Source organism: Parambassis ranga, chromosome 5, assembly GCF_900634625.1.
Source record: "Parambassis ranga chromosome 5, fParRan2.1, whole genome shotgun sequence".
NCBI classification, from domain to species: Eukaryota; Metazoa; Chordata; class Actinopteri; family Ambassidae; genus Parambassis; species Parambassis ranga.
In genome coordinates this window covers 22191837-22218576 of record NC_041026.1, presented here as the reverse complement: position 1 = coordinate 22218576, position 26740 = coordinate 22191837, and the positions used below count along the sequence as shown (strand labels likewise).

Genomic DNA, 26740 nt, shown 5'->3' with positions numbered 1-26740 from the left:
TCATAGGTATAAGAATAACTGCAGTAGAACTCTGGTGCTGCAGAAAAATAATCAATATATAGCTGATATAAAAGTTAAACCTATCATTTTGCATACCTTCATTTTTGAATTGTTTAGATTATTGGCTTAAATACAGCTAAGTACAAAAATATAGTAATATTCTATGCAGTGCAGAAGTTTCCTCTTTTAAAATGTGGTGTGATTAACTCATTGTACCATCAATATTGATGCAGTGAGCATGTACTTTTAAACTGCTTTTAAATGGGTTTCACACGCTGCAGACTCCCCCATGCAGGCGGAGCGTGCATACTCCTGTTGAGCCAACAGGTGTCGCTGCGGGCTATGGAGAAACAGAGTGGAGAAGAGACGGGGCCTGGCCTGGGAATTTGCTGCTCGCTTCCCATTCTTCCTATGCAGACAGACACACAACATGGCGGACTAGAATAGTCGGCCGACGCGCCCGGATACAGCGGATAAACGGTGGGATTTAACATCCAGGAAGGCAGAGAAAGTATCGCCTGAGGAGACGATACAATAGCGCGAAGTGCTGATTTTTTCCTGGGGGCTGCCTTCTTTACCTGGATTTAGCAGATAAACTGTCTACGAAGTGTTGGCTGTGTGTCCCAGATCGTGCTTCCCTCCTCTGCTATCACCCAGGTCCCCCCACCCCGCTCACACTCTTAGTTCCTGGGGTGTGGAGACAGGGGCCGGGGTTGGAAAAACGTGGAATAGAACCAGAGGATACGTTCCTGCTGGATTTTTCTCCCCTACTTCGGGTTTTCTCTGGGCTCTCCAGGAGTTGCGGTGAGTTTTGATGTTTTTGTTACGCAAAGCCGCCTCACACTTGTTACAATGTCGCTGTACAAGCGTGTCTCCTCTTGCTGTAACGTGTTACCCACAAACAAGCACATATAGCCCTTCATTGTACCTTAAACATGATGCCTGTATCCCGGTGGGCACAACACCACGGCTTGTACAAGGAGCAGCGTTGTGTGTAACAGTTGTAGGTCCCTCCTTGTAAGACATTTCAGAAGTAGCTCGGAGGCAGGGAGGGAAATTTTGGCGAAAGGGGCTGTGAGGAAAAAAGGGGGCTTTTAAGATGAGTGCGACAACATTTTCAGAAGTCAGAACTCTTGTTTGTTGTGCCAACACAGATGCTGCTGAGCTGGCACAGGAACAAAGAGTGGGTCCAGGTCTGGGCTGCCTCACTGGAAAGTACACTTTATTGATCAATGCTTTGTTATTACACGTTCAGAGAGGGAGGGGAGCTGGGTGGGTGGGTGGGTGTAGGAGCAAGGGGAGGGGGGGGGGGGAGGGCTTCATGCGACCCACAACAGGAATTAGGTCGCCCTAACGTTAACATGTATACTCTGTCAAATCACAGCGACTGCTTTGTGTTTCTTCCTCCGCGCTCTGAAGTGTGAGCGTTCTCCCGTTTACAACCTCCATCCAAAGTTTTTGTAATGATTAATATACTCCAATCATTCTGGGTGTAACCAAGCATACCGTTTCAGTCTGGTGGGGTGCTGTTTTCAATGTGCTACTTTCACTTCTACTCCGAGTTATGATTTCTGAGCTTATTAAAATGTATTTTATTGTGGGGAGAATTAAAAAAATACAATAAGTGCTTCATAGGAGCCAAACTACATTAATAACACAAAGCAGGGAAAAAGATTCAATAACTTCGAGCTGAGAGAAGCATCACCAGGCTAAAAGCAAAAAAAATAAAAAATCTCCCCCCAAAAAACCCTGCTTTGTCCACCTGGAGCACGACTCTTTATGCCTGATTCACTGAACTGCATATGTGTGCCTCTCTGCAACCCTTCACTGTGGTTGTCAAGTCATGTTAGAGCCATCCAAGTGAGAGCCGCACAACTCTTTTGACTCCTCTCCTCTCCCAGGCCTACCTTGACCTCTGCTTGTCAGGTCTGAACACGTCCACCTCTTTCTCCAAAAATCCATGCAAACCAACTCTGGTTGTCAAGCAGCACCATTTACAATGCAGCAGAGAAAGGCTGTTATCTTGTTGCTCACTGTGTGTATATCTCCTTCAGCCTATTTTAAGAAAAAAACAGAGTTATTTCTGCCTTTGGGAAGCTGAAAGGGTTTTTAGCTGAGGAGCTTGAGTGATCCTCACACCACACTTTTCATGATTGGCCTAGTTTCTAAAAATAAGAGTAACTATAGCTTGAAATTGCCCTGTGGGAACTTTTGCATGAAGTTTCGATGGGTGGGTGTTTACAAATTACCTCAATGTTGTGAAATTGAATAGTTTTCGGGCTCTGACACAATATTATGAGTTGCTTCGTTGGGTGGGGCAGGAGGTATATTTTTATTTCCACCTGTAGGCCGACATGTTTTTCTGTGGAAGAGCTCTGTAATTCAGCCTCTTGACAGGATGAACATGGCTACATTTAGAGGATTATGAAGCATTATGTAGCCTGATTGCAGCTGCATGTGATATGTCACTCAGCCTTAATTATGTTTATTTCGCAATACAGGAAATGAACCTGTGTGGTTGCTAATGATTGATAAATCAAATATGTCTAGAAGGAGTTCATCCAGAATCATTCTACTTTGCTTTGTTTTTCTGTAGATGCACAGTAATTATGTAATCCCTTTAAATTATTGAGTAAATGATTGATGTTTCTGGTTCAGCATCCACAAGGGATGTAAGAGTTTATTTCTTTTCAGTTGACTCAAAGGTGTGAATTTATGTAGAAATATTGTAATACTTTCGTAGCTTCTAAGCTCTATATTCTGCACCGTCAGTCAAAATCTGGTCTTCACCACCACCATTCTGTCATCATAGCTTATCTTAGTGAGGTTCCATGACGTGGAATAATGACACTAAATGGAGCTGTGGATAGGGGGCAAAAGGGTTTGTCACACACTGCAGATTAATGAAGGATCACATTTGGCCACACCTCTGCACCATAACTACATAAATTATTTAATAGTTAAACAAAATGTCTGTTGATTCACTTGTTTAGTGTAATAAAAATCATTTTATCCATATTTTTGTGAAGTGGAAAAAGGGAAAAAGGCAACTGACATTCTCAGTCATGTTGTGTTATTGTCTTTCCAGTAAGGTTTTTCTCCTTCAGAAACAACTTTGATGTGCTTTTTTAAACAATGCCCCTACAGTCAGGGGCAAGGATTCAAAACCAGTTGAGAGCCACAGTTATAAATATTTACATTTGGCCTTGGCATCAGCCTGCCGGCAGGACCTTTTTTCCCCTGCTGTGAAAAAAATATCAGAAGAGTTTGTAAGTGAGCTTGTGAAGTCTTTGAATGCATCACCTAAAAATGGATATGGATGGAAAAAAGGGGGGATGCTGGAGAGGGCCTGCCACAACATTGCTCTGAAGTTAAGCCTCTGATTGTCTAGTCATCTTGGATGGGTTTCTTATCTTTTAGAGGAAAAGGAGTGGACAAGTACAGTGGGATGGTCACTTCTGATATCAGGACTGTCACTTTGTCACAGAGCTTTAATGACTCCAGCAAAGCTAAAAGAAGTGAAAAAATCGTGGGAATATAATTAGATTTTTTTTCTTTTGTTATAACAGCGTTGAAATGCAGCCAAGTATATTTACTTATGTAATGTCAAGTAAACATTAAGTAACTTAAATGGCGACTGTGTTGTGAAATGTGTAAATACTTGCATCATACAGCAGTTCAAGCTCTAATCTTTTCAGTAACATAAATGCTCAATCAGACATTTAAATGTGTTACACAGTGACACTATAACTAAGGCTACATCACAAATAAAACCTGTTACAAAATCAGATCATAGTCAACTTAAAACTCACTTAAAAGTTTATGTTTACTACATATTTATGATATCTTGGATCACCAGACACGTGTTACTGGATACAGAAACAAAATAGGTAAATGAAAGCAAGTTTTACATTGAACTTTATTACATTAAACACAGAATGTGTGATGACAGAAAGCAGCAGGAGATCTAAGTGAGACAGTCACAGTCCTTCTACCCCTCTCTCCACCTGCACAGATATGCAAGTTGTGTGTGAGGGATTACCAGTCAGTACAGTCTTATTTTTAACACTCTGAATATACCCTTAGATATTTGTCCTTATATGATCTGTACTGACACCTGCATCAAAATGTTTTATTTGTGTTTTTATATATATCTACACATTGAATAAATCTAAAATTGGAAAAAATTTAAATAAATGAAATAAAATGGCCCTTAAATCTAAATAGAATCAGTCCAGAGTCTGCCGTTAGTATTCAGTGCCATCTAGCAGGCTCTGACACTTAGTGGTCCAGGCACATTTTGGTCAGTGCCAGGAACCTATTGAGGGCTTATGTCCATCCTTAGCAAAGCATGCATGAAATCAGTTTTGAAGTTTATGTTTCAAAGGGCAGAAGTGATATTGAATCAAGTTTCTTTGTGGCCCTGAGCTATCCGTTTGGCCCCACACCACGCTTCAAGGTCACAGTGGCTTTTGTGGGGAGGCCATGCTTTGCGCCTTCACATCCTCTCTGTGTCCAATGTGGGAAAACTTGAGAGGCCCCTGGCATGCACTGTGAGAAACCCCACAACGATGCAGACACAGAGCAGGGCTTCATCGACTCACCACTTTCACTTATTGAAACAAGTGAGTTTTTTTTCATCCTTCCACCCTGATGGAACCAAATCATCATTACAGGCTTAATAACAGACACAGCGGTCACTCTTGCCCTTATGATTGGCCAGAAAAGTAATCCCATGCCTCTCTTCATCTTTTCATCAACTCACCAGCTCATGAATGAAGCCAACAGGAACACAAACCACACCAGCAGGGAGTAGTATCCCTCAGAAAGGGAAGTCCAGAGGATTGCGGCTGTTGTATGTGGCACTGGGGACATATAATCTGTGGTCTGTTTCAGAGCAAGAGTCCTAGCGGCCCTGAGTTGGGCCTACTTCATTCTCCCGTGAAGAGAAGCATTCACAGTATTCCTGTTGCCCCAGACCCCCTCCCTCTGAAGACATAGAAACAGTATTAATATGCCATGAATGGAGACAGACAGACAAGCATTATCCAGCACTGCAGCAACTAGTGAAGCAGGATGCCTTGTAAGAAAGCCAGAGGAAAATATTCCCTGCATGAATGGTGAAGTCCCCTTGACCAGCACTGCTGCTGTCATATCAGTGAGGCCTCCAGGCTCTGTGTCTGTAGGGCTTCCGGCTCAATCTCTTGCCTAGAGTTAGCCTAGAGGAATTTTCATTATAATTTTTCTAAATTCATATTACAAAACATAATGTATTCCTGCATAATAATAATGGTATTATTTCCACATTTCCACCAAGTCAAATCAAGGTTAAATAACATAAAACTAAGGAATGATCAGCTACAGTGATTAAAATCACGGTTGAAGCCATGTAATCTAATTATAAATGCATGTTCTTGCAGATGAAAGTGCTATTTTACTGCTCTTATCATCACAGATAAATGCAAAAGCATAACTGATATCCACAGACTTGACTGGGAACTCGCCATATTAAATGAGTACCTTGCAATGATCTTATGTCTTGGCCTTCGGTTGTCATGGAGATGTAATTGGACTTCCTTTATATTCTACCTATAAGTGTTTCTTTCACTGTGTGAATGAAATGGAATGGGAACAGCCCAGCCCTTTCACAACTGTGTGATTGCAGTCTCTATTAGGTCTGAGCTTGGCCACAGGCAGAGCAGCCACAGTCTTCTTTAGTTAGTTGGGCTCACGCGTGGCAACCTCATTAAAGACTGGGTTCTGCACAGTGACACTGACTGTAATAGCATGCATTGCAAAGAAAGATTTGGAAGTTTAATATGTTGTCTTGACCAGAGTGATTTTCACGTATTGCACATCCAAACATGTTTCTGTGCTTGGATTTTGCCTAATGAGGCAGACAAAGTATGCTTCTATATTCTTGAACACATGCACAACTGCCCAAGTCAATTGTCATCTTTTTTTAAACAGCCACTTTTACTTCAAAAATCTGCATGCATATAGTGAGGTTAAAAAACCTGTGACATTACTAAAGGGAATAAAACATTTCCCATTTCTGTTTTTTAGAAAGAGCCTGTTCTGTCACATCTGTGTTGTGTTTTTCTTCCTACAAGTCAGACTATTGATTTTTTTTAGTTGCAGGTCGAATCTTAAGAAAGCTGTGGCAGTTTGGCACTTAGCTATACAACAGCTAACTCAAACTGTCACTGCCGTAAAGCCAGAGCTCACTCTAAGTGCACTGCCATGTCTGAAAAATATTCACTTGGCTGCACAACATAACCCTAAAGTCAGGAGAGTGGGTGCTGCCTGACTACCTTTTGAGTACATTCATCTGCTAACAGATGGGCATGAATAGAATGATGAAACCGTTGGAAAGATGTAACGCCTCCTAATATTTGGCTGTGTGGTTATACAGAACAGGAGGCTGGATCGAAACGAAACTGACTAAAGGATAAAAAGTCAATTTTTTTAGATTTCTTTTGCCCTCTGGGACCTTATTAGAGCCTTATCAGAGCACCAAATAAAATCTTTACTAAATAAACTTTTAATACACAAACAACCACTTAACTTTTGAGTGTGAAATACACTTTGAGTCCTTCACTTGGGATATATTTTTAATAGAAATCACTCACTGCGCAGAACCTTAAAGTGGTTCAAATAGAAGCACTTGCCCAGTATCTCTTAAATTAATGATGTCCTCTACCAACAGATAAGTCCAAAAAAAGCATTTTCACACACATGCACACTGAAAGACGACTGCGTCTCAAGAGGCCAAAATACATTTAGATGCATCTCTGGGGAGTTGTTCTCTTGGTGCTACACAGTCTCTAGATAAAAACCTCTCTGAAGTGAAGGTTAGCAACAGGTCTTGCTTATATCACTTACACCAACACAGTGACACGTCATCCAGCCTCGCTAGATGGCACACAGAAAACAATGAGTCACGCTTCATTAAAGAAAAGGTCATTAAAAAAACCTGTTGAAGAGAATGTTCCCTTTAGTAACCTAAGTCTATCACATCCAGTTTATCACAATATGCAATGCCGTTCCACACAAACTAGTACCACTAATCACCGTGCTTGTCCATTATGGCTGAGTCACTGCCTTTAATGAATACTGAAAGGGACAGCAGAGGCAGAGGTTTGGGGATGAGACAAGAGATTTATTTTATGTTTGTATGAGCAGACAGCAGACAGACGAAGCAGCATCACCTAACTGATACCTGACCAACTATAGGCAGCAACCACGCCTCACTCTTTCTGATATTATACAAAAATATTAACCGTTTTTATATAATAGCATGTCATGTTAGTGAATTGTGCAGAGAATGAAGGGTGTGTAAAAACCATCAAATCTGGAGCAGCTTGAGAGATTCACCAACAAAAGAGTGGCCTAGGATTCCTTCAGGAGATGAGGAAGAGACTGTCTTCAGACAAAAATTATACACAACTGATTATTAGCTTTAAGTGGCTCATAATTTGGACCTTGTAGTTTTGGAAGTAATTTTTTTCTGTGTACAAGATAACATAATAGATAGCTAGATACATACTTTATTAATCCCCTACAGAGACAATAATGTACCGGTAAGCTGAATTAAACAACTAGGTTTGGAAATGTATTAAAATTATATATTTTTATATATATATATATATATATATATATATATTTAAAAAATATTTTGAATTTTTGATAGAAATAAATGATTTTTCAGACAATAGAAAATAAAAAACACTCTAAAAATCAGATAGAAAATACGTCCTGTCCATTCTTCTTTAACATGTTTTTATTATCATAGAAGTCCCTCATAGTAAACTGAGTGTGATGATTGCATAAATATGTTTTTAATATTTTTTAAGGACTTGAATTTTTATGTGGAAGCAGACAGTTGTTGCCTAAATGGATGCATAGAGGGGGGATGCAGAGAGGGAGAGCAACAATTGGATTTGTGGGTTAATAGCATCCTCATTGACCACATAACTTGCTCATCCAAACGGTCCTTTGCTAAAACCCAAAAGTGAGCACTTCAATGAATGAGCTCAGTTCAAAACAGCAAAAGATTGGCAACTGGCACTATTAGAGCTTTTAGCGCCCAATTTATCCTCTGCCCACTGATGCAGTAATCCATGATGTAAAGCAGTTTGTGTGTGGTAGCGCTGCAGTGTTTGGCTTGGTGTTGAAGTATCTCTATAAGCAAAAGCAGATGGGCTGGATTATTCCAGGGTCAGGACCGTGGGATTAGGCCCAAGGATTATCACAGCTCAGTCAGCCTGTGGGATAATACAAAAGACTGACAGTCAGCCAGACCGACCACCCGGCCTCTGTCATGCTTTCTCCAAGTCTGCCTATCCTTCACTCACTCACTCTGTCACAAATCTGTGGATGAATAGTGTCCTAAGTGCTGATTGACTGTCACAGCAGGAATTTAAGCATGACACTAATTCTGTTTTGGTCATGGGTGATGAATGCTCGGTGTCAGGGAAATGAAGGTTGGGTCGAGCACAGTCTTAAGAGTTTGAAGGAATTATAAAACAAATTCAAAAGTGATTTTGGTTGAAAAAAAAAACACAAGAACTGTCAGGTCTTACAGTGGAAAATGAGACTGGTGATTCCACCAAAACCATGATATGGAATTATTGAAATATTGGAGGAAAGTCGATGATGTGTGTGATCTAGGTCACACATTTCTACTCATTGTGATGTTCAGCTTGATACTGTTCTTACAGAAGGAGCATTCTGTAGGTAAAAACCAAACAAGTACAGCACAGGAAAGTCGTAAAATCCTCAGTTGTGCTAAATGTCTTCTGTTTGCTTCCAGAACCACACTGTGCGAATGAGTGATTGATGCCAACTTCGCTTCTTCAGGTAAACCTCTAACACATGCACAAGCCAACATGATGGAAATGTTTTATTTTTATTTCCTTTCAAAAGTGAGCATGTTGGATTAGAATAGAAGATTAAAATGGATTATACAACCCATAAACCCTTAATCTCTTTAACTTTAATTTTAAAAAATGGGTTCAGCATTTTTTTCTTATTGTTTTCAATGAGATTTTTTGTTGTTTTGAACTAATGCTTTGTTTTTGCTGTGCATTACCCATGTAGGGCAGAATGGGTGTGTGTCCCCTGCTCCTGCTGCTCAGTGTCGCCCTCTGGGCCTCAGCCCAGGATCATGTCCCCATCACAAGTATGAACCATCTTCTCATAAATCACATGGATTTGTATGATTCACAGTGAAAACTGCCAAATCATTACCTAATCCTGTCTTCCTTTGTACCAGGTCCTTCAAATATCACTGCCAAACCCACAGACCCCCCAGTTGCATCCTCCCTCAACTTCACTGTTGCACATGCACCAGCCCCCACGGGCCCACCCACAACGCTCGCCCCCACAGTCATCCCAACAACAACAGTAACAACAACAGCAAAGACAACAACAGCCACCACCACAGCCACAAGGCCAGCTGGTGATGAGGACATACAACCCAGTGGTCCCAATTCTACAGGGCGGCTGTTACCAGTCCCTCCACCTCCACCTCCACCTCCTACTGATGCCCTCGAAGTACCAACGACCACTGAGCCACCCCCTCCTCCTACCCCAGCAGGGGGAGATAACGGGACCACACCCTCAGCTCCAGAAACCTCATCCATAGAGACATATACTGATGAGGGTACAGTTGAAGTGGATACAGAGACCACCACAGAATGGAAGACAGAGTTCACCTCTGATACCACCCCACATGGTGAGTGTGTGTTCATGGTCAAAGCCCTTTGTCTTATTTTTGCCTTTGAATAAAGGCCTTCTCTCAAAAATACATTTCCTGTGAGCAGACTTAAGCTATCAATCCAGGTTACTACATCATGGGTCTTATTTACTGTATGTTTTAGACTGCCTTATCTGCAACTTTGGCACTGTAGAGATGAATGTGGACTGCTTGGATGAAGGTGATGCTATGAAGAATGTTTCATGTTTGAGCCCAAATTCCAACACATCTGGTGCGTGTGCGCCCTGTACTGACTGTGCCTGACTGACTGACTGGTTGCATCAGCCATGTCCTGGGTTAAGAGGGTATTTCACTCTCCTACTCAGTGCACCACAGATGTATGCCATGTGATAATGGTGCAAATTCACTCCTTTGTAAGGTAGCATATCAGTCGGAATTGGTGCACAGGCTGAACTCTTGTCATCAACAGAACTTTTTAACAATCTCACAGAGATGAATCTATCTTGGAAAATAGAGCCTCAATACACAGAATGACTTGAAGCAGACATGTCGAGTTGTGTTTTAGAGGCTCCGACTCGCATCCTCTAAAAAATGGGAAAATTCCTACGAATACAGCTGTGAGAATCACGATCATTATACATAAACACATAAATCTGATGTACAGCGTAAATGTGGAAATTCTTACATTGACTGTAGTTGTTCAGTCATTTAAAGACATGTGGGAATTCATTAAGGCATTGTTCAAACCTTGTGTAACACATAGTGGCTTCTATACATGTGATCTCATGTACCAGTTCTGAGTGGATGTTGCTCTTTTGTTCAGTGTGATTGTTTCTGTGGCAAAACTGCAGTAGCCATTGAGCAGAAAACTGACCAGCTGATTATTTTTTCATGGTTGTGCGTACAAAATAATTCATTTAATAATTTAGTTCATTTAAATTGTTTGTCAGTAGGAACAGTATACAATTGTGTCCTGTTTCTGCATACCAAGATGGCCCTCAAACCTCTAATTATTAAAAATCTAAAATTTGTTCATCCTTTTAGAACCTCCCAATTTTCAGTTTACTAATATTTGTAACTATATTTAGCTAAAAATGTAATTATTACTGTGAAAATTACCCCTAAAATGAGTAAACTAAGACTATAGTGTATCACCTTGTATATATTTTTTTTTTATTTAGCAGTGTGTAATGGCAAAGCTGAACCAAGCAAGCTTTCTGGTCAAGAGTTAACCTTTAATATTTCAGACAGTAGAACACTTTTCTGCTTTTAGACACCATTGTAGCAGAGCTGAAAATATCCTGACATGACTTACCTGCATTTAACCAGTCATCCACGAGAATCAGAATAGTACCACTAAATGGCACCACAGGGCAAAAGCTTTTTTTTTCATTTTGTCTTCAAGATTTAGGTTAGAGTTAAAGGTAGGATTTAGCCACAATGTATGGCTATTTAAATATTTTTTAATGGCCTAAAATCACATAAAACTGTAAATCAGTTTGTATTGACTAGATTAAAATCAGTCCTTCAAATCTCCCAATGGAGCAGGTTTTCTTTTATATTTACCTTCAATATATAAACTAGGTACACTATTTGGAGAAAGCCTTTCATGTTGGTACATTTACAGATGCTGAGGCTGAAACAGGAGTACATGTGTCCTTCAAGGTCCAACAGTGGCAAAGAAGTTAGATGTTCTTGTAATGTGTCTAGAAGAAATGAATGAAGTTGTTTTCATCTTTATGTTTTAGCTGCTTTGTGTGTGTTACTGATAGTACTGGTAATATCCCTTTAAGTGAAACATGACTCCAACCCCGACCCTTGTGTTTTACATTAATTATTCATAGTGCATGATTATAGAAAAAAAATACACAAATCACTATCAGATGTCATTGATTGATTTTGGAATGTATTAACAGCAGGTATGTGTTGAATTGTCTTTCATGAAATGAAAATGTTTTGGTATAAACGCTCTTCCAGAACAAGTTAGAAGGTGCTGTAGAGGTTTGGATAAGCACAAGAGGCACTGATGCCCTGTCAGCCTAAATGCAACAGATGTGGCTGTGTTGCACTATATACTATGCCTATTATATAACATAATCACTTTGGTTCCGTAGGTGTTATGTAATTGCTCCATTGTCTCCCTCTGGGCGTCCGAGAGCCTCGCGTAGAGAGCTGTTGAGCAGTTCTAAATAGCATTAGATCCGTCAAGGCTGTGTCAGTTCCACATGATACTCACAGCCTGTTGTGCTCCTGCTCGGTTCAATATACACATTGTGTGAGGGAGAACACTGAAAAGTCCTGGGAATTGTGTGTAAAAGGCCACATAAGTGGATGCCATTCCAAAATACTTCAGAAAGTGCACATGGAGCATGAAGTCAAATGATGCATTCTTTGCAGCATAGTTTGTCCGTTATGTTTAGAACTTTCTTGAATTTTGAGTTGATCCATCGAACAGCTGATTTTGCCTTTCCATTGTCATCACCACTATGCAGTTTTCTAGAAAAATCTATTCTTTTGTTTTGCCCCAACATGTCTTACTGACCAGTCATCAACACACAATCAGCAGTCAGGTTTTTGTACACCAAACTCCCCTTGTTGTTCTGGAAAACCTCATCTAGGAAGACCATAGGGTTACCTTTAAGCTATAACACTACCAAACAGTGGAAACATAAATTGGTCAGCCATTGTATTATACATGAGACATCAGAGTGAATAGATCACTTGTGTGGTGTCTCCTTAGTACCGGTAAGCCCCTCTGACCACAATCCTTTCTCACTTGCCTCACATGCCCATATGCTTTCTGGTTTTTGATATGTAGAAAATGTTAAACATGTATGTTAAATAATTTATACTAAATTTACAGCAAACACCCCTGAATATTTTAGGTTTTATACCATCATTGCATCTGCTGTCATCTTGGCTATAACAGATAGTAGAAGCCAAGGGTTGACCCTGTCAGTTAAACTGTGATCTATCTCTTCACTCTGAGGGGCAGCCTGTTGCTTTCTCTCCCCATTTCTGTTTGTTTTTTTCTCTTAAAGTCTATGAAATATTAACATGGACACCCGTTATGGAAAAATAGAGTCCGGTGATGAAAGAAACCAAGGTCACCTTACAATATGAAACTTGGTCCTTTTTGAATAAAGATAAAAACTGTTGTAGTGTGGTAAATTGTGACGTGATAAGTAAAGTAATTGATTCAGTCAGCTATTTTGGAATTGATTGATGTAGTTCCAGTAGTTTCTATAAGGGATCTTAGCTGAAGGCAAGTAAATCTACATTTCAACCTATTCACAGCTCACCCATTAACAAATAATATCTAATCTGTTTAATCTTTACAAAAGATGAGCAATGTTTGTTTTCAGGATTCTGGAGGGCTCTGGTTGACAGAATCAGTTTACTTAAAACATCCAAGTTAGCTGCTCCTACAGCATCTACAGGCATGTCCAACTATTGTGAGGCAATTATTGTATTATCACAACTATCTTGCTTAATAATGAACAGATTCCAGCCAGCCATCAGTTGTTAAACAAAAATAATTAGGAACAAAAAAACATTAAAAAATCATTTCAATCATTTACACAGTGGACAAGGCAGTGCCAGAGTTTCCTCTGGAGTCTGTTGGTCTCTCACATTTACACAACATATGGCTCATTATATTTAAGAGTTTCTTGAACCAATGTGTCATATTCATAAGTTAATCCACATTTAACAGCTTCTTGAGCAGCGGTGTAGTGTAATGTTCAAATATTTTGTAATGGCAAACAACACACTGATATATATCAGCTATTGAGACTTCTTTTTATGTCAAATGCCTGATGGTGTTGATTTCTTCTTCTTTCTGTGTCTCTAGGTGACAGTCAGTCTGATGACATGCCAATCATTGCTGTGATGGTGGCCCTCTCATCCCTGCTTGTCATCATCTTCATCATCATCATCCTCTACATGCTCAGGTTGGTTAATAAAACTGTTGCTGTTCTTCAATCACAGTGCTACTTAACTGTGGCAATGACAAAATGGCATTCAAGTCTGAGACAACATGACGGTGTTCATATTTTCTGTGTGTGTGTGTGTATATGTATGATAGAGTATCTGTGTGTTTTTAATACGCACTTTGATCTTTGCTGATTGACAGGTTTAAGAAGTACAAGCAGGCAGGAAGCCATTCGAACTCCTTCAGACTGCCCAATGGCCGATCAGATGATACAGGTAAACACCCAAAAATGTCTTATTGTGTGCACGTTTGTTTTTTCCAGAAGATTCCTGCTGCTTTGTTGCTCGCTACAAAATGTATTTGTTTTGGACGTGTTTGGCAAATATGATCAGCCATTTGACCAAACTTGTTACTCAGTTTTTTTCTGATAAGGCTTGATTGATCTTGCTTCCCTGATGATAACATTTCACTGACTATTGGCAGGAGGCTTTGTTCACTGTGATTACCTAATCAGCAGAGCTGCAGCTGGCTCCTCTGTGTTGACTCTGTGGACTCACATTGCCCTCTGCTGGGCTTTTTAAGAAAAGACAGTGATTGATGAAGTCAGAGTACATGATGTAAGACTGTCCACTCTCGTGTTCTCATCTGTGTCCCATGTCTTTATCTCCACCTGTCTCACCCCTCCCATTCCTTCCCCCCCTCTCTCCACTCTTTCCTCTTCCCTTCCTGCTTGTCGGCGCAGAACTCCAGAGTGTGCCCTTATTGGCTCGCTCACCCAGCACAAACAGGAAGTACCCGCCCATTCCTGTCGACAAACTTGAGGAAGAAATGAACCGTCGCATGGCTGATGACAACAAGCTCTTCAGAGAGGAGTTTAATGTATGGCACACACAAACAAAAACCTACCAATAACATACTGGACCCAAGGTTTCCCTCTGACCTGCATCTCTTTCAGCTGTGTTAAGTTATGTGCTCTGACATCAGAGAAAAGATGGTGGCAGTGGTCAGCTAATCTGACAACAAACTTTTGATTCCAAAAATATAACTACCTAATTATTTGTAAAAGGAAAATAACAATCTAAATAGATTACAGGCTTGGGTACTTTAGCCAACATAGATGCTGAAATAATTGGCTTCCTATTAATAGACACACTGGAGAACATGCTGATTTGATCTAGTATTAAATTACTGATAAACCTGATCTTCCACTGCATTATTAGATATTTCTTGTATCAGAGCCAGAAGGCAAACAGATGCAGTATACACACCTCCCCCACTCTAAATGCACATGTTCTCTGTTCAGGCACTGCCAGTATGCCCCATACAAGCATCATGTGACGCTGCTTCCAAGGAAGAGAATAAAGAAAAGAACCGATATGTCAACATCCTGCCATGTAAGTGATGCCTAACTAGTCATAAATTAGCAGTCAGACTAAACTTACCTGGATAAATAAGAAAGCACCATGTGCAAGACTGCTTCACTTCCTCTTCCTTTGCTGTTTGTTTGACATGTCCCCTGCTTTCTTTCCTAAGATGATCACTCCAGGGTGCATCTCTCGTCTCTGGAAGGAGTCCCGGACTCTGACTTTATTAATGCCTCCTTTATTAATGTGTGTATACATTGACATCTTTTTCATACAAGTAGCATTTCTACTCTATACAAGATCAGCTGTTATTTAGTCATCCTCTTTGTCACTTGTGTCACAGGGTTACCAAGAGAAGAATAAGTTCATTGCTGCTCAAGGTAAAGTCTTCACCTCCACTAGAGCAGAAACAAACTGTGTACTACTGTTCATTAATAAACCTGACCATTCATCTTTTTAAATGTTGTATTTATGTGTATCTCTCAGGGCCAAAGGAGGAAACGGTAAATGACTTCTGGCGGATGATCTGGGAGCAGAACACAGTCACCATTGTCATGGTGACCAATCTGAAGGAGAGAAAAGAGGTAAGTGCACTAAATCAAGAGAGATGATTCATAGATAACCAGCTTCTTTAACATACTGTTCCACGCCAATTTTTAGTATGTTACATAGAACTAATTAAAAGCTGTGCAATTAAAGCCTCTTGTGAATCCTGTGAGGTGCGGGGCAAGAATGAGCTCTCTTTTCACTGTACTCAGTCTGTCTTGAAAACAGCTAGTTAGGTTAGGTAACCTCATTGTAATCTTCTTTTCGGTTCACACTGTTGTTGTTGTTTTTTTTAAGTGTAAATGTGCTCAGTACTGGCCGGACCAGGGCTGCTGGACATACGGAAACATCCGCGTGTCTGTAGAAGACACAATGGTTCTGGTGGACTACACCATCCGCAAGTTTTGCATCCAACAGGTACCACAGACATTTTGTACAATTTATTTCAAGGTTAAGATAGAGAGAAGTCATGGTTATCCTGCAAGGAGAAATCAAAATATAGCTGGGTCAATGACATGACATGCATATTTTTGAGTCCTAGTCCACTATTTTCTTTCAAAATAATGTAATCTTTTCATAACATTGGTCACTTTAATCTATAAAACCTATTTATTTTGATACATTTTTCAGTACATTCAAATAATTATATTCTTTTCTGTTTTGGCTTCTCAAACCCCTAAAATGTCAGGTGGAGCACCTGTCCGAGCAAATGGTCAGACTAAAAAACCTATTAAAAATCTTTTAATAACAATACATTCAAAATTAAATGCTCTGGCACACTTTTATGTTTATAGTCTTTTGTATAATCTATTTTTTTCTCATATCAACAGTTTTAAAGCTGTTGAGATAACTGAAAAACGTTTGTCCCGCAATTTACATTTACTTAATGTCAGGGTGGTGCAACCATAAACAATGGGCTTTTATTTTAAAGTGAAGAGACAATAGCCATAAACAGGATGTTGTATCAGCCAGAGGACCCCAAGGGACCCTTGGGATTAAGCTAAAAGATTTGTAGCTCTCTCTTAAATATTGATAAAAACAACTACTTTCAATTCATATACAGACTGGTACACTTTCTATGTCAGGTGGTACAACCAATGGAAAACTAGAAAAAATAAATTTTATCATAAAACACTTTATTTATAAAAATTGATCTATATGAATATGATGACATGGGTAGACGCTAATACTAGCATCCAAACATAAGCCTATTTATTTTAAGATAAGTTGGAAAAGTCAGGTGGTGCAACCAGTTAGTCAGGTGGCACAACTGCAAGGAATATCACTATATAATGTTATTAAAAGCTCTAAATATATCTGTGACATGTTTAAAATGTTTACTAGTTTTAATCAAAGATATTACACATTTTTACATAATAATATGTACATTTTAGATGCCGCTTTGTAGGGCAAGTTCTTCAAGTAGTTGGTGAAGAGATTCAGGTGAGCTGCATAAAGTAACTGGGAGGAAAAAATGCTTTCACTTGGCCCCACCGTGCTGACGTCATTTTTTTCTACTCAGCTGAAGTTCTCAGAGTGATATCAGAACCAGAGCCTCTCAATTCATGCCACACATGGCTAATGCATTCACACTGGGAATTCTTTATTACACAGACCTGAGAAGGTCTGTACGGAGCCCCTCTGATGACATGGTAAAAAAAAAATAATAATTTGTAGGCCACGAAATATGTATAATGCGCGCACGAAATACTAATTCGTGGCCACGGAATACTAATTAGTTCCTACGAAATACTAAGTGGCCATGAATTAGTATTTCGTGCGCGCATTATACATAATTCGTGGCCTACAAATTATTTTTTTTTTTTACCATGTCATCAGTGGGGCTCCGTAGGTCTGTACAAATATTACTCCATATTTGAAAATGGTTTAATTTTGTTAAAACTTCCCTTTAGTGTTCTTCACCCTCTTTCTTTCTTTCTTTCTTATTCTTCCGTACATTATTTGGTGCAGCGTATCTTCAGCATACATTGACCGATTTCAGCCATTCAACTATAAAAATGTTCATCTCACAGAGGACATTCTGGGTCAACTTTAAGTTTTTCTTAAGAAATGATAATTTTTTAAATATTAAGCAATTTCGATGTCATTTTTAACATGGGAGTCTATGAGAGAGCCCTTCAACGAGGGTCATCTGCCACATGCTTCTCCTCCTACAAATTTCAAGCTACAGACTCCAGTTTAGTCTTAAAACGCTCATCAGATGCTGCTCTATCAAACTTGTATTCAGCATTTTCTAATTCTGAATTGTTTCTGCACACCAGGCTCTCAAAGTTGGAGTGCTCTGCTGTTACCATGGTGACAGGCTGACACACAGAGGCATACAAAGCTCTGATTTGCTCTGATTCTCCAGCAATTCAGAGCAATCCTTCAAAGCAATGCTTCAGCTGCAGCAATCAAACTTGCATTTTCTTCATGAAATGCCCTTTTTTAAATTATCATTTAGTATAGGGTTGTATCAAATGTAATGTTGTATTAAGTGGTTTTGATGAGATGTTTACTACTCGCATTCTTGAAAAAAAAGATTTATTTTACTTAAAAAAATGTAAATAGAGACTATTTACAAAAACACATGTAAATATTTGAAATGAAATGCATTTTTTGAGCATATTTCATGTCATTACTAATGTTGTCAGGTGGTACAACTAATAACCGTCAGGTGGTGCAACCAATTTAAACTAATAAATAATAGCTTAAAGTGACCAAATGGTTTCTAAATGTAATCTGTGTACTTATTTTACTGAATATATGAATTTGTGTATTTTTTAAAATATTTTTTCTGTCTTTAAATACAAAATTGGATGCTAACGATAGTTAAAACCTGACCTACAAAAGGGAAAAATCTTTTATTGCATAAACAAAACAAAACTACCAAATAATAATGTGTTACCTAGTGTACACACCCTAATGGATACTTGCCAAAGATTTATCTTGAAATAAATATTAGGAATATATATATATATATTTATAAATATTTGGTTGCGCCACCTGACATTTCTTGCTTGTGACGTTGAAAAAAACTGTTAAAATACACTCAACAAAAATATAAACGCAACACTTTTGTTTTTGCTCCCATGTTTCATGAGATGGACTTGAAGATCTAAACTTCATTCCAGATACACAATATTACCATTCCTCTCAAACATTGTTCACAAATCTGTCTAAATGTGTGATAGTGAGCACTTCTGCTTTGCTGAGATAATCCATCCCACCTCACAGGTGTGCCACATCAAGATGCTGATCTGACATCATGATTAGTGCACAGGTGTACCTCAAACTGCCCACAATAAAAGGCCACCCTGAAATGTGCAGTTTTGTCTCACAGCAAAATGCCACAGATGCCACAAGCATTGAGGGAGCGTGCAATTGGCATGCTGACAGCAGGAATGTCAACCAGATCTGTTGCTCGTGCATTGAATGTTCATTTCTCCACCATAAGCCGTCTCCAAAGGCGTTTCAGAGAATATGGCAGTACATCCAACCGGCCTCACAACCGCAGACCACGAGTAACTACACCAGCCCAGGACCTCCACATCCAGCAGGTTCACCTCCGAGATCGTCTGAGACCAGCCACTCAGACAGCTGCTGAAACAATTGGTTTGCATAACCAAACAATTTCTGCACAAACTGTCAGAAACCGTCTCAGGGAAGCTCAACTGCATGCTCGTCGTCCTCATCGGGGTCTTAACCTGACTCCAGATCGTCGCCGTAACAGACTTGAGTGGGCAAATGCGCACATTCGATGGCGTCTAGCACGTTGGAGAGGTGTTCTCTTCACGGATGAATCTCGGTTTACATTGTTCAGGGCAGATGGCAGACAGCGTGTGTGGCGTCGTGTGGGTGAGCGCTTTGCTGATGTCAATGTTGTGGATCGAGTGGCCCATGGTGGTGGTGGGGTCATGGTATGGGCAGGCATCTGTTATGGACGAAGAACACAGGTGCATTTTATTGATGGCATTTTGAATGCACAGAGATACCGTGATGAGATCCTGAGGCCCATTGTTGTGCCATACATCCATGAACATCACCTCATGTTTCAGCAAGATAATGCACGGCCCCATGTTGCAAGGATCTGTACACAATTCTTGGAAGCTGAAAATGTCCCAGTTCTTGCATGGCCAGCATACTCACCGGACATGTCACCCATTGAACATGTTTGGGATGTGCTTGACCGGCGTATACGACAGCGTGCACCAGTTCCCACTAATATCCAGCAACTTCGCACAGCCATTGAAGAGGAGTGGACCAACATTCCACAGGCCACAACAGACAATCTGATAAACTCTATGCGAGGAAGATGTGTTGCACTGCATGAGGCAAATGGTGGTCACACCAGATACTGACTGGTTCTGAGTCCCCAGAATGCCAATAAAGCAGAAACAAAATGCACATTTCAGGGTGGCCTTTTATTGTGGGCAGTTTGAGGTACACCTGTGCACTAATCATGATGTCAGATCAGCATCTTGATGTGGCACACCTGTGAGGTGGGATGGATTATCTCAGCAAAGCAGAAGTGCTCACTATCACACATTTAGACAGATTTGTGAACAATGTTTGAGAGGAATGGTAATATTGTGTATCTGGAATGAAGTTTAGATCTTCAAGTCCATCTCATGAAACATGGGAGCAAAAACAAAAGTGTTGCGTTTATATTTTTTTTGAGTGTACGAGTTAAAACAGATAGAAATGTTATTTAATAAATGAGATTTGTTTAAACACATTATTCTGGAAAAATATGCATTACGTTATTTAAAAAAATACTTTTTAAAAATAGCCTTTTAGAAGCTTGATTTGTCAATGACCCAGCTATATATAGATAGCTAGCTATACAGAGATATGCTGTGTCATAAATAAAAACTTACTCTGTAATCTGGATTGTCCCTCAGGTGGGAGATGTCTCTGGGAAGAAGCCCCAAAGGCTCATCACCCAGTTCCATTTTACCAGCTGGCCAGACTTTGGGGTGCCCTTCACCCCCATTGGCATGCTCAAATTTCTTAAGAAAGTCAAGGCCTGCAACCCCCACTACGCTGGACCTATTGTGGTTCACTGCAGGTAAGTGTTTAGCTAGACTGTAAAACATTTTGGTCGATGCTCCAAATGCTAAAAACTGCCCTGTTCGTGGTGGTAGAACATAGTACCCATAGAGTAGGTAGTTTATTCTTAACCTGTGTTCCAGTGCCTAATCCACAATGACTAAACAGGCCAATTAGGAGGCACTACTGTAACCATACACACACCCTTCACTCCTGCCATAGAGAATGTAGAGAAAAAAAACCCTCACTGATCACGTATTTGTTTGCTTGCCTCAAAAAATTCATAAGTCTTGTATATCTGTCTGTCAGTGCGGGTGTGGGGAGGACAGGTACCTTTATTGTGATTGATGCCATGTTGGACATGATGGTTGCGGAGAGGAAGGTGGACGTGTTTGGCTTTGTCACCAGGATAAGAGCCCAACGCAGTCAGATGGTCCAGACAGATGTAAGTCTATTATTGACAATGCAACCTAGGTTATGTTTAAGTGACGTAAATACTAAAGCAGAAACCTAAATAAAGTTCCACCATTTTCTAATTTTGTTAACATTTATCCAACTTTCCCACAGATGCAGTATGTTTTCATCTTTCAAGCACTATTAGAGCACTACCTGTACGGAGACACAGAGTTGGAAGTTACCTCTCTGGAGTCTCACTTGGCCAAACTTTATTCCCCCTCACCTGGTGCTGGCAGTGGTCTGGAGGCAGAATTCAAGGTGTGCATGTGTTCTATTTACCATAATAGACACTCATCTCTATGAACCCCCTCAACTATAAAATAAACTTTTAATTTCAGCCTTTCAGTAGAACATGTTGTAAGCTGTAGTCTTGTGATTCCTAGAAATTGACCTCCATCAAAATTCAGAACGACAAAATGAGAACAGGGAACCTGCCAGTCAACATGAAGAAGAACAGAGTCCTGCAGATCATTCCATGTGAGTGAAGCATGTATAGTTGGTTATTTAGTCATATGCATGCAGCATTGAATGCCTTGATACTTGCAAGGAAATTTCAGATATATGTGTCATCTTGCCAACTCTTATTACTTTTTTTTTAATCAAGGTAAATGTTTTGCTTTTACAGACGAGTTCAACAGAGTGATCATTCCAGTCAAACGAGGAGAGGAGAACACAGACTACGTCAATGCTTCTTTCATTGATGTAAGTGTAAAAGCGCCTAGATTAGAATGAATCATTTCATTTCATTAATGCAACAAATCAATCCGGTGTTTTAAGTTTACCTTTCTCCCTTTCTGTTTTGGTTCTGTCATTCAATATTTGCTCTTCTCCTTCTGTCCATTCCGTCTATCTAGGGCTACCGTCAGAAAGATGCCTACATGGCGAGCCAGGGGCCCCTACAGCACACTATAGAGGACTTCTGGAGGATGATCTGGGAGTGGAGAAGCTGCTCTATAGTCATGCTCACTGAGCTGGAGGAGAGAGGCCAGGTGTGTGTACGCAGCTGCAGAACACTAGCGTTATATATCAGATCAATAACTGACTAAAATAGAATATTGATGTTGGGGTCAATGCTAACTAGATGCTACAAGTCTTGAATAACATATTAATAGTGTGAGCAAAATGACTTGTTGTTTTCTAGTGCTTCTTCACTTCAGATCTTTATTTACAAAGTGATCTAAGTTATTATTGTTCTGGTGGTTTAGTAGGTGTAAACTAGCTAAATCATTTTTGATGGTAAGTATAGAAGTTTATGAGAGAACATCATTTTCTCTCTGTAATAACCTCTACTACATTGAGTCATGGATGTACATGATAATTAGGCCTATTCTAGATTTAGAATGCTCCTGACAATTCACATTTTGTGATGTGTTGTTAGTTGACTGCTCCCGTCTTGTGTTCTTTAGGAAAAGTGTGCTCAATATTGGCCCAGTGATGGTGCAGTGGTCTATGGGGATATCTCCATTGAAATTAAAAGGGAGGAGGAGAGTGAGAGCTACACAGTGCGTGACCTTCTGGTCACCAACAACAGGGTAAGACAGGCCTTAATGACACAAACAATCATCCCACACCAGAGGTTCCCCAAATAAAATAACCAAACAATTGCAAGTGGTAATGTCTGCCGCCTCCCTGTGTTTTCAGGAGAACAAGGCTCGGGCTGTGCGCCTGTTCCATTTCCATGGTTGGCCTGAGGTGGGCATCCCCACTGATGGGAAAGGCATGATCAACATAATTGCTGCAGTGCAGAAACAGCAGCAGCAATCTGGCAACCACCCCATTACAGTGCACTGCAGGTAATGCACACACTGTTGAAGAAACCGAGAGGGAAAAAAAATAGCTGGTCTATGTTGATTCCTTTTGTTACATTGTTGTAAGTGGAAATGACCCTGGCAGTTATGTATGCATGTGAGTGTCTGTGGTGAATGTAGCAGCATTTAAATCACAGGAAAAAACAGCTCGGATGAATTGTTCTCTTCTTCCTTGTGACATTATAACTGCTCCCAGAACTGTTGCTAGGCTCTCTCCAACATGTGCAGTCACTAGAAAAGCCTCTTGTTTGTTTGTTTTTCTGCACAAAACCAACAGCAGTGTCCTTATTGGACATTTTTGCTTGTGTTTGTTTAAAGTGCTGGTGCTGGCCGAACAGGGACTTTCTGTGCATTGAGTACAGTTCTGGAGCGGGTGAAGGCAGAAGGCATTTTGGATGTCTTCCAGACAGTGAAGAGCCTCAGACTGCAGAGACCCCACATGGTGCAGACACTGGTAAGAGCACTTCAAACCACAATTTAAGGAATGAATTGATCATGACCTGAACTAAATCCATCATAATGAACATGCTCTCTTTAGGAGCAGTACGAGTTCTGCTACAAAGTGGTCCAGGAGTACATTGATGCTTTCTCTGACTACGCCAACTTCAAGTAGGGACGTGCCAGCTGGATGGATGGATTTCCATATACACTTCATACAAGCATAATGCACGCACTAAGAAAACACACACACGCATTGCCATGCAGAAATCTGCATATTACCATCCAATGGATCATTGAAAAAAAAAAAGGACTCCTCATCACAATGTGATCTGCGGATGGGATGAACTGCCCAGAGGAAAAGGGAACAGAGGTCTCTGCCTGAAGGACAGGGCGGTGCAGTTGGAAACAGAACTGAGATGCCTTCTTGAATATTTTGTAATGTTAATACAACCCTTCAAAATGTTTTTTTTTTTTTTTTTTTTTTGCTTTCCCTCTTTAACTTCATATGTATATATACTTACTGTGTTGCATCTTATTACCTTGGTTTTTAGACACAGTTTTGAGTTTTTTGCATTTTCGGGTGGCACCTGTAATGTATTTTATTGGTATATATAAATATATATAAATATATATGAATTTAAATGATATAATGCTTTAGTGGCTAATGTACAACATCTAGTCAAGGTAATGTTTTTTTTTTTTTTTTTTTTTTTTAACTTTTTAGGGACAGAGACTTAAAACATTGCCTGAGCCACGCTGTAGCAACATGTGTGGTAGCAGAATTTTTCTACATTCACCAACCCAAGATGTCCATGTGTTTACACACATTCACGCACAGTAAAATCTGTTTCTCTTTAGACAGAAATGGTTGCATTGACATTCATCAAGCCACTTACAAATTTCACTCAGTTAAGTTTCAGGGGTTTAAAGGTCAGTCACAATGTAGCTCATAGTCTCAGGTTTTCACACGCAAATATACACACTAAATATCAGGAGCCGTTCATTATATCTGAGCACCTGTGTGTGTGTGTGTTTGTTGGAACTGGAGCATAAGCTGGCACAGAAGACACTGTGTGTCTTCTATCCACCAAGTGCCAAGTCTTTTGTTCATTTCTTCATGTAGCTCTCGAGTCTGACAAATTCCACCAACCACATGTAAAGTTTCTCAACAAGAAAAGACAATTTGCTGTGTAAGAATTAGTACTGTGCCAGGACTGTAAGAGGAATTGTTGTATTCTTTGTTTTTTTTTTAAAGCCCCAAGAAATATTGTAGTTTTAGGGTCTGTTACAGTTTATCATGTTGACAAGCAAAGACACAAAGAACACACTTCAGCCACCACTACACCATTAAACTGAACCAATCCCACATACCCAGCATATTTATTTTTCTTGTTTACAGACACATGTCAGTATTTGTTGCAGATTGTATTAAGCATTTATTTTCTGTATGGGTTTTCTTTACTATATATAGTATGTATATATACATACAATATATAGTGTCGCGTCACTGCACGATGCTATCACTCTTATTTCCTACCATGAATACTGATTCTGAAGAATGTTTTCTTTATTCGAATGCTGTTGCTAACATAAAGGAAGCGTTGTTACTTTAATAGAGAAGGTGTGCCATGCGATGTTTGCTCTGGATCCTTTTTTTTTAATGTATGTCCTGTGAGGACACACAGACTTGAACTACAGTGTTTTTATTTTAACCGAGGTCACTATTGAGGCAAGGCCCATTTGTGATTGTAATGAAAGATGAATGATGGCCGTAGAGCTTTAGGTCAGTCCTAATTTCAATTTGGTCAGCTCAGGAAATGACTGATGCCAGGATTGTTTAAATTTACTAAATGAACAAATCCCCCCCCCACCCCCCGAAGTGGAGATTTTCAGACATCATCCCTCAGCTGGTGTTTTATAAAAAAAAATCTTAGTCTTAGCAGTTTTATGACTAGTTCAATTGTTATTAATGTAGATTTTAACTAAACACATCCCCATACCTGTGCATTACATTCCATTTACACTCTCACATTTAGTTACTTTTATTAAAGGATGGAGCACAATCAGAATTAATTTATTAATAGTGGCTGTTGTTAAGAAGTATGTGCTGAATTCTGTGGAAGGGTGATTGCATTGTTGTTTGTTTGGACACTCATGCACTATTTGCACCAAATGCAAAGCCCTTAAAGCATACAGAACCAAATTAGAGGTCTCTATATTTGAACTCAAGCAAAGCTCTTTCAGGTCTGCCCTGGGTTAAGCCTTCTGCCAGGCACCTGTATGGGTATAAAGTAGCAGATAATTTAATTGACCAGTCACTGAATTTGTTGGCCGTTTTTATTTTATTTTTGTGAATCATTATCTTGATTTCAGGTTTTCTTTCATTCCAAAGCATCACAAGTGCCCACACTGTTTAGTTAGCTGCCATTATGTTGTTCATTTATTTACATTGTCACTTACTTTACTGGGTCTTTTAAGTAATGGAGGGGATGCTTAGCTGTTCTGTCTGTGTTAAACTTGCAGCAAGTTTATTGTGTGTGCATGTTTGGATCATGTGATCACTGTCTCACAGCTAAACATGACATTGTGCCAACCCTACAAGACCTGCTGTTATAGTGAACTTTAAGTGCCTCAGTGGCAGGTTTTTAAAACTAGTGGATTCTCCAAACTTTACCCTTCAATACGTGGTTGCACCATGGTCACCTTTTCCCTCTGATATGCATGCATTCCCTCAGTCAGTCATCCTTTTCTTAACGTTCCCTTTAGTTTAAATCCCTTAACACTAAGGTCACATTTTAATGAATTCCATTTTTATTTGATGGCTTCATCTTATTCCATATCAGTTCAAAGAGGGATCCATAATAAGTAATCAGTTGTGGATACCCAAATGTTGAATTTCAAATTTCCCCCACAGCATGAATACAGTTGCATCTTTTATCACTAAGGGAGACCAGATTTCCCCACTTTGTCCCCTTATATTCTTAGAGCTTTGCCCCAGTGGACATTTAGAATGCACTGGTGAAAAGTCATGTCCAGAGAGGGACGCTGCAGAGAGTCCAGCTTCCCTCTTCTTGCCACCTTTTCACGTCTTTCGTGTCTCTTTATCCACCACTGTCCTATTATTGCTTTTTTTTCTCTATCTTTCCTTTTGTCTTTGGACCATTTTCCCCAGTGGTCAACACCCATTCCCTTTTTGTACATAATGTAAGCTTATTTATATTTCATTCCTGTCTGCTGCCTTGCTTATTTTATTTCTCTCTACCCCCTTTATTTTTTTATTTTTTTTTTTTGTTTAAAGATGTATATTGAAAACTGAACTGTATCGGGACCATTTTGAAATGTATTAGATGTTTTGTTTTGGCCATTTTTAATTTGGTATAATTGTCTTAAGCAAATCGTGTTTTTTTTTTTTATTTTG

The 26740-nt window shown here is 39.7% G+C and overlaps 1 protein-coding gene across 1 annotated transcript; it reads left to right on the top strand.

Moving 5' to 3' along the window:
- The first annotated feature begins 340 nt into the window (after window positions 1–340).
- Window positions 341–26740, top strand: ptpra (protein tyrosine phosphatase receptor type A). Its single transcript, XM_028405484.1, has 22 exons — window positions 341–804; window positions 8816–8862; window positions 9103–9184; window positions 9278–9739; window positions 13575–13674; window positions 13857–13930; window positions 14398–14534; window positions 14959–15049; window positions 15189–15265; window positions 15363–15399; window positions 15506–15603; window positions 15863–15982; window positions 20470–20636; window positions 20927–21062; window positions 21185–21331; window positions 21457–21550; window positions 21699–21775; window positions 21928–22062; window positions 22480–22605; window positions 22715–22866; window positions 23200–23335; window positions 23420–26740. Exons 2-22 carry the CDS (start codon window positions 8842–8844, stop codon window positions 23492–23494), a joined length of 2544 nt encoding a protein of 847 aa, XP_028261285.1. The 5' UTR covers window positions 341–804; window positions 8816–8841; the 3' UTR covers window positions 23495–26740.

What these genes read in the sequence shown, in the direction of transcription:
- ptpra (XM_028405484.1), top strand. Translation starts at nt 8,842, where the DNA reads ATGCCAACTTCGCTTCTTCAG. An exon ending in CTCTGATACCACCCCACATG is followed by an intron (nt 9,740 to 13,574) that starts GTGAGTGTGTGT and finishes CTGTGTCTCTAG; the next exon opens with GTGACAGTCAGTCTGATGAC. An exon ending in ATCTGAAGGAGAGAAAAGAG is followed by an intron (nt 15,604 to 15,862) that starts GTAAGTGCACTA and finishes GTTTTTTTTAAG; the next exon opens with TGTAAATGTGCTCAGTACTG.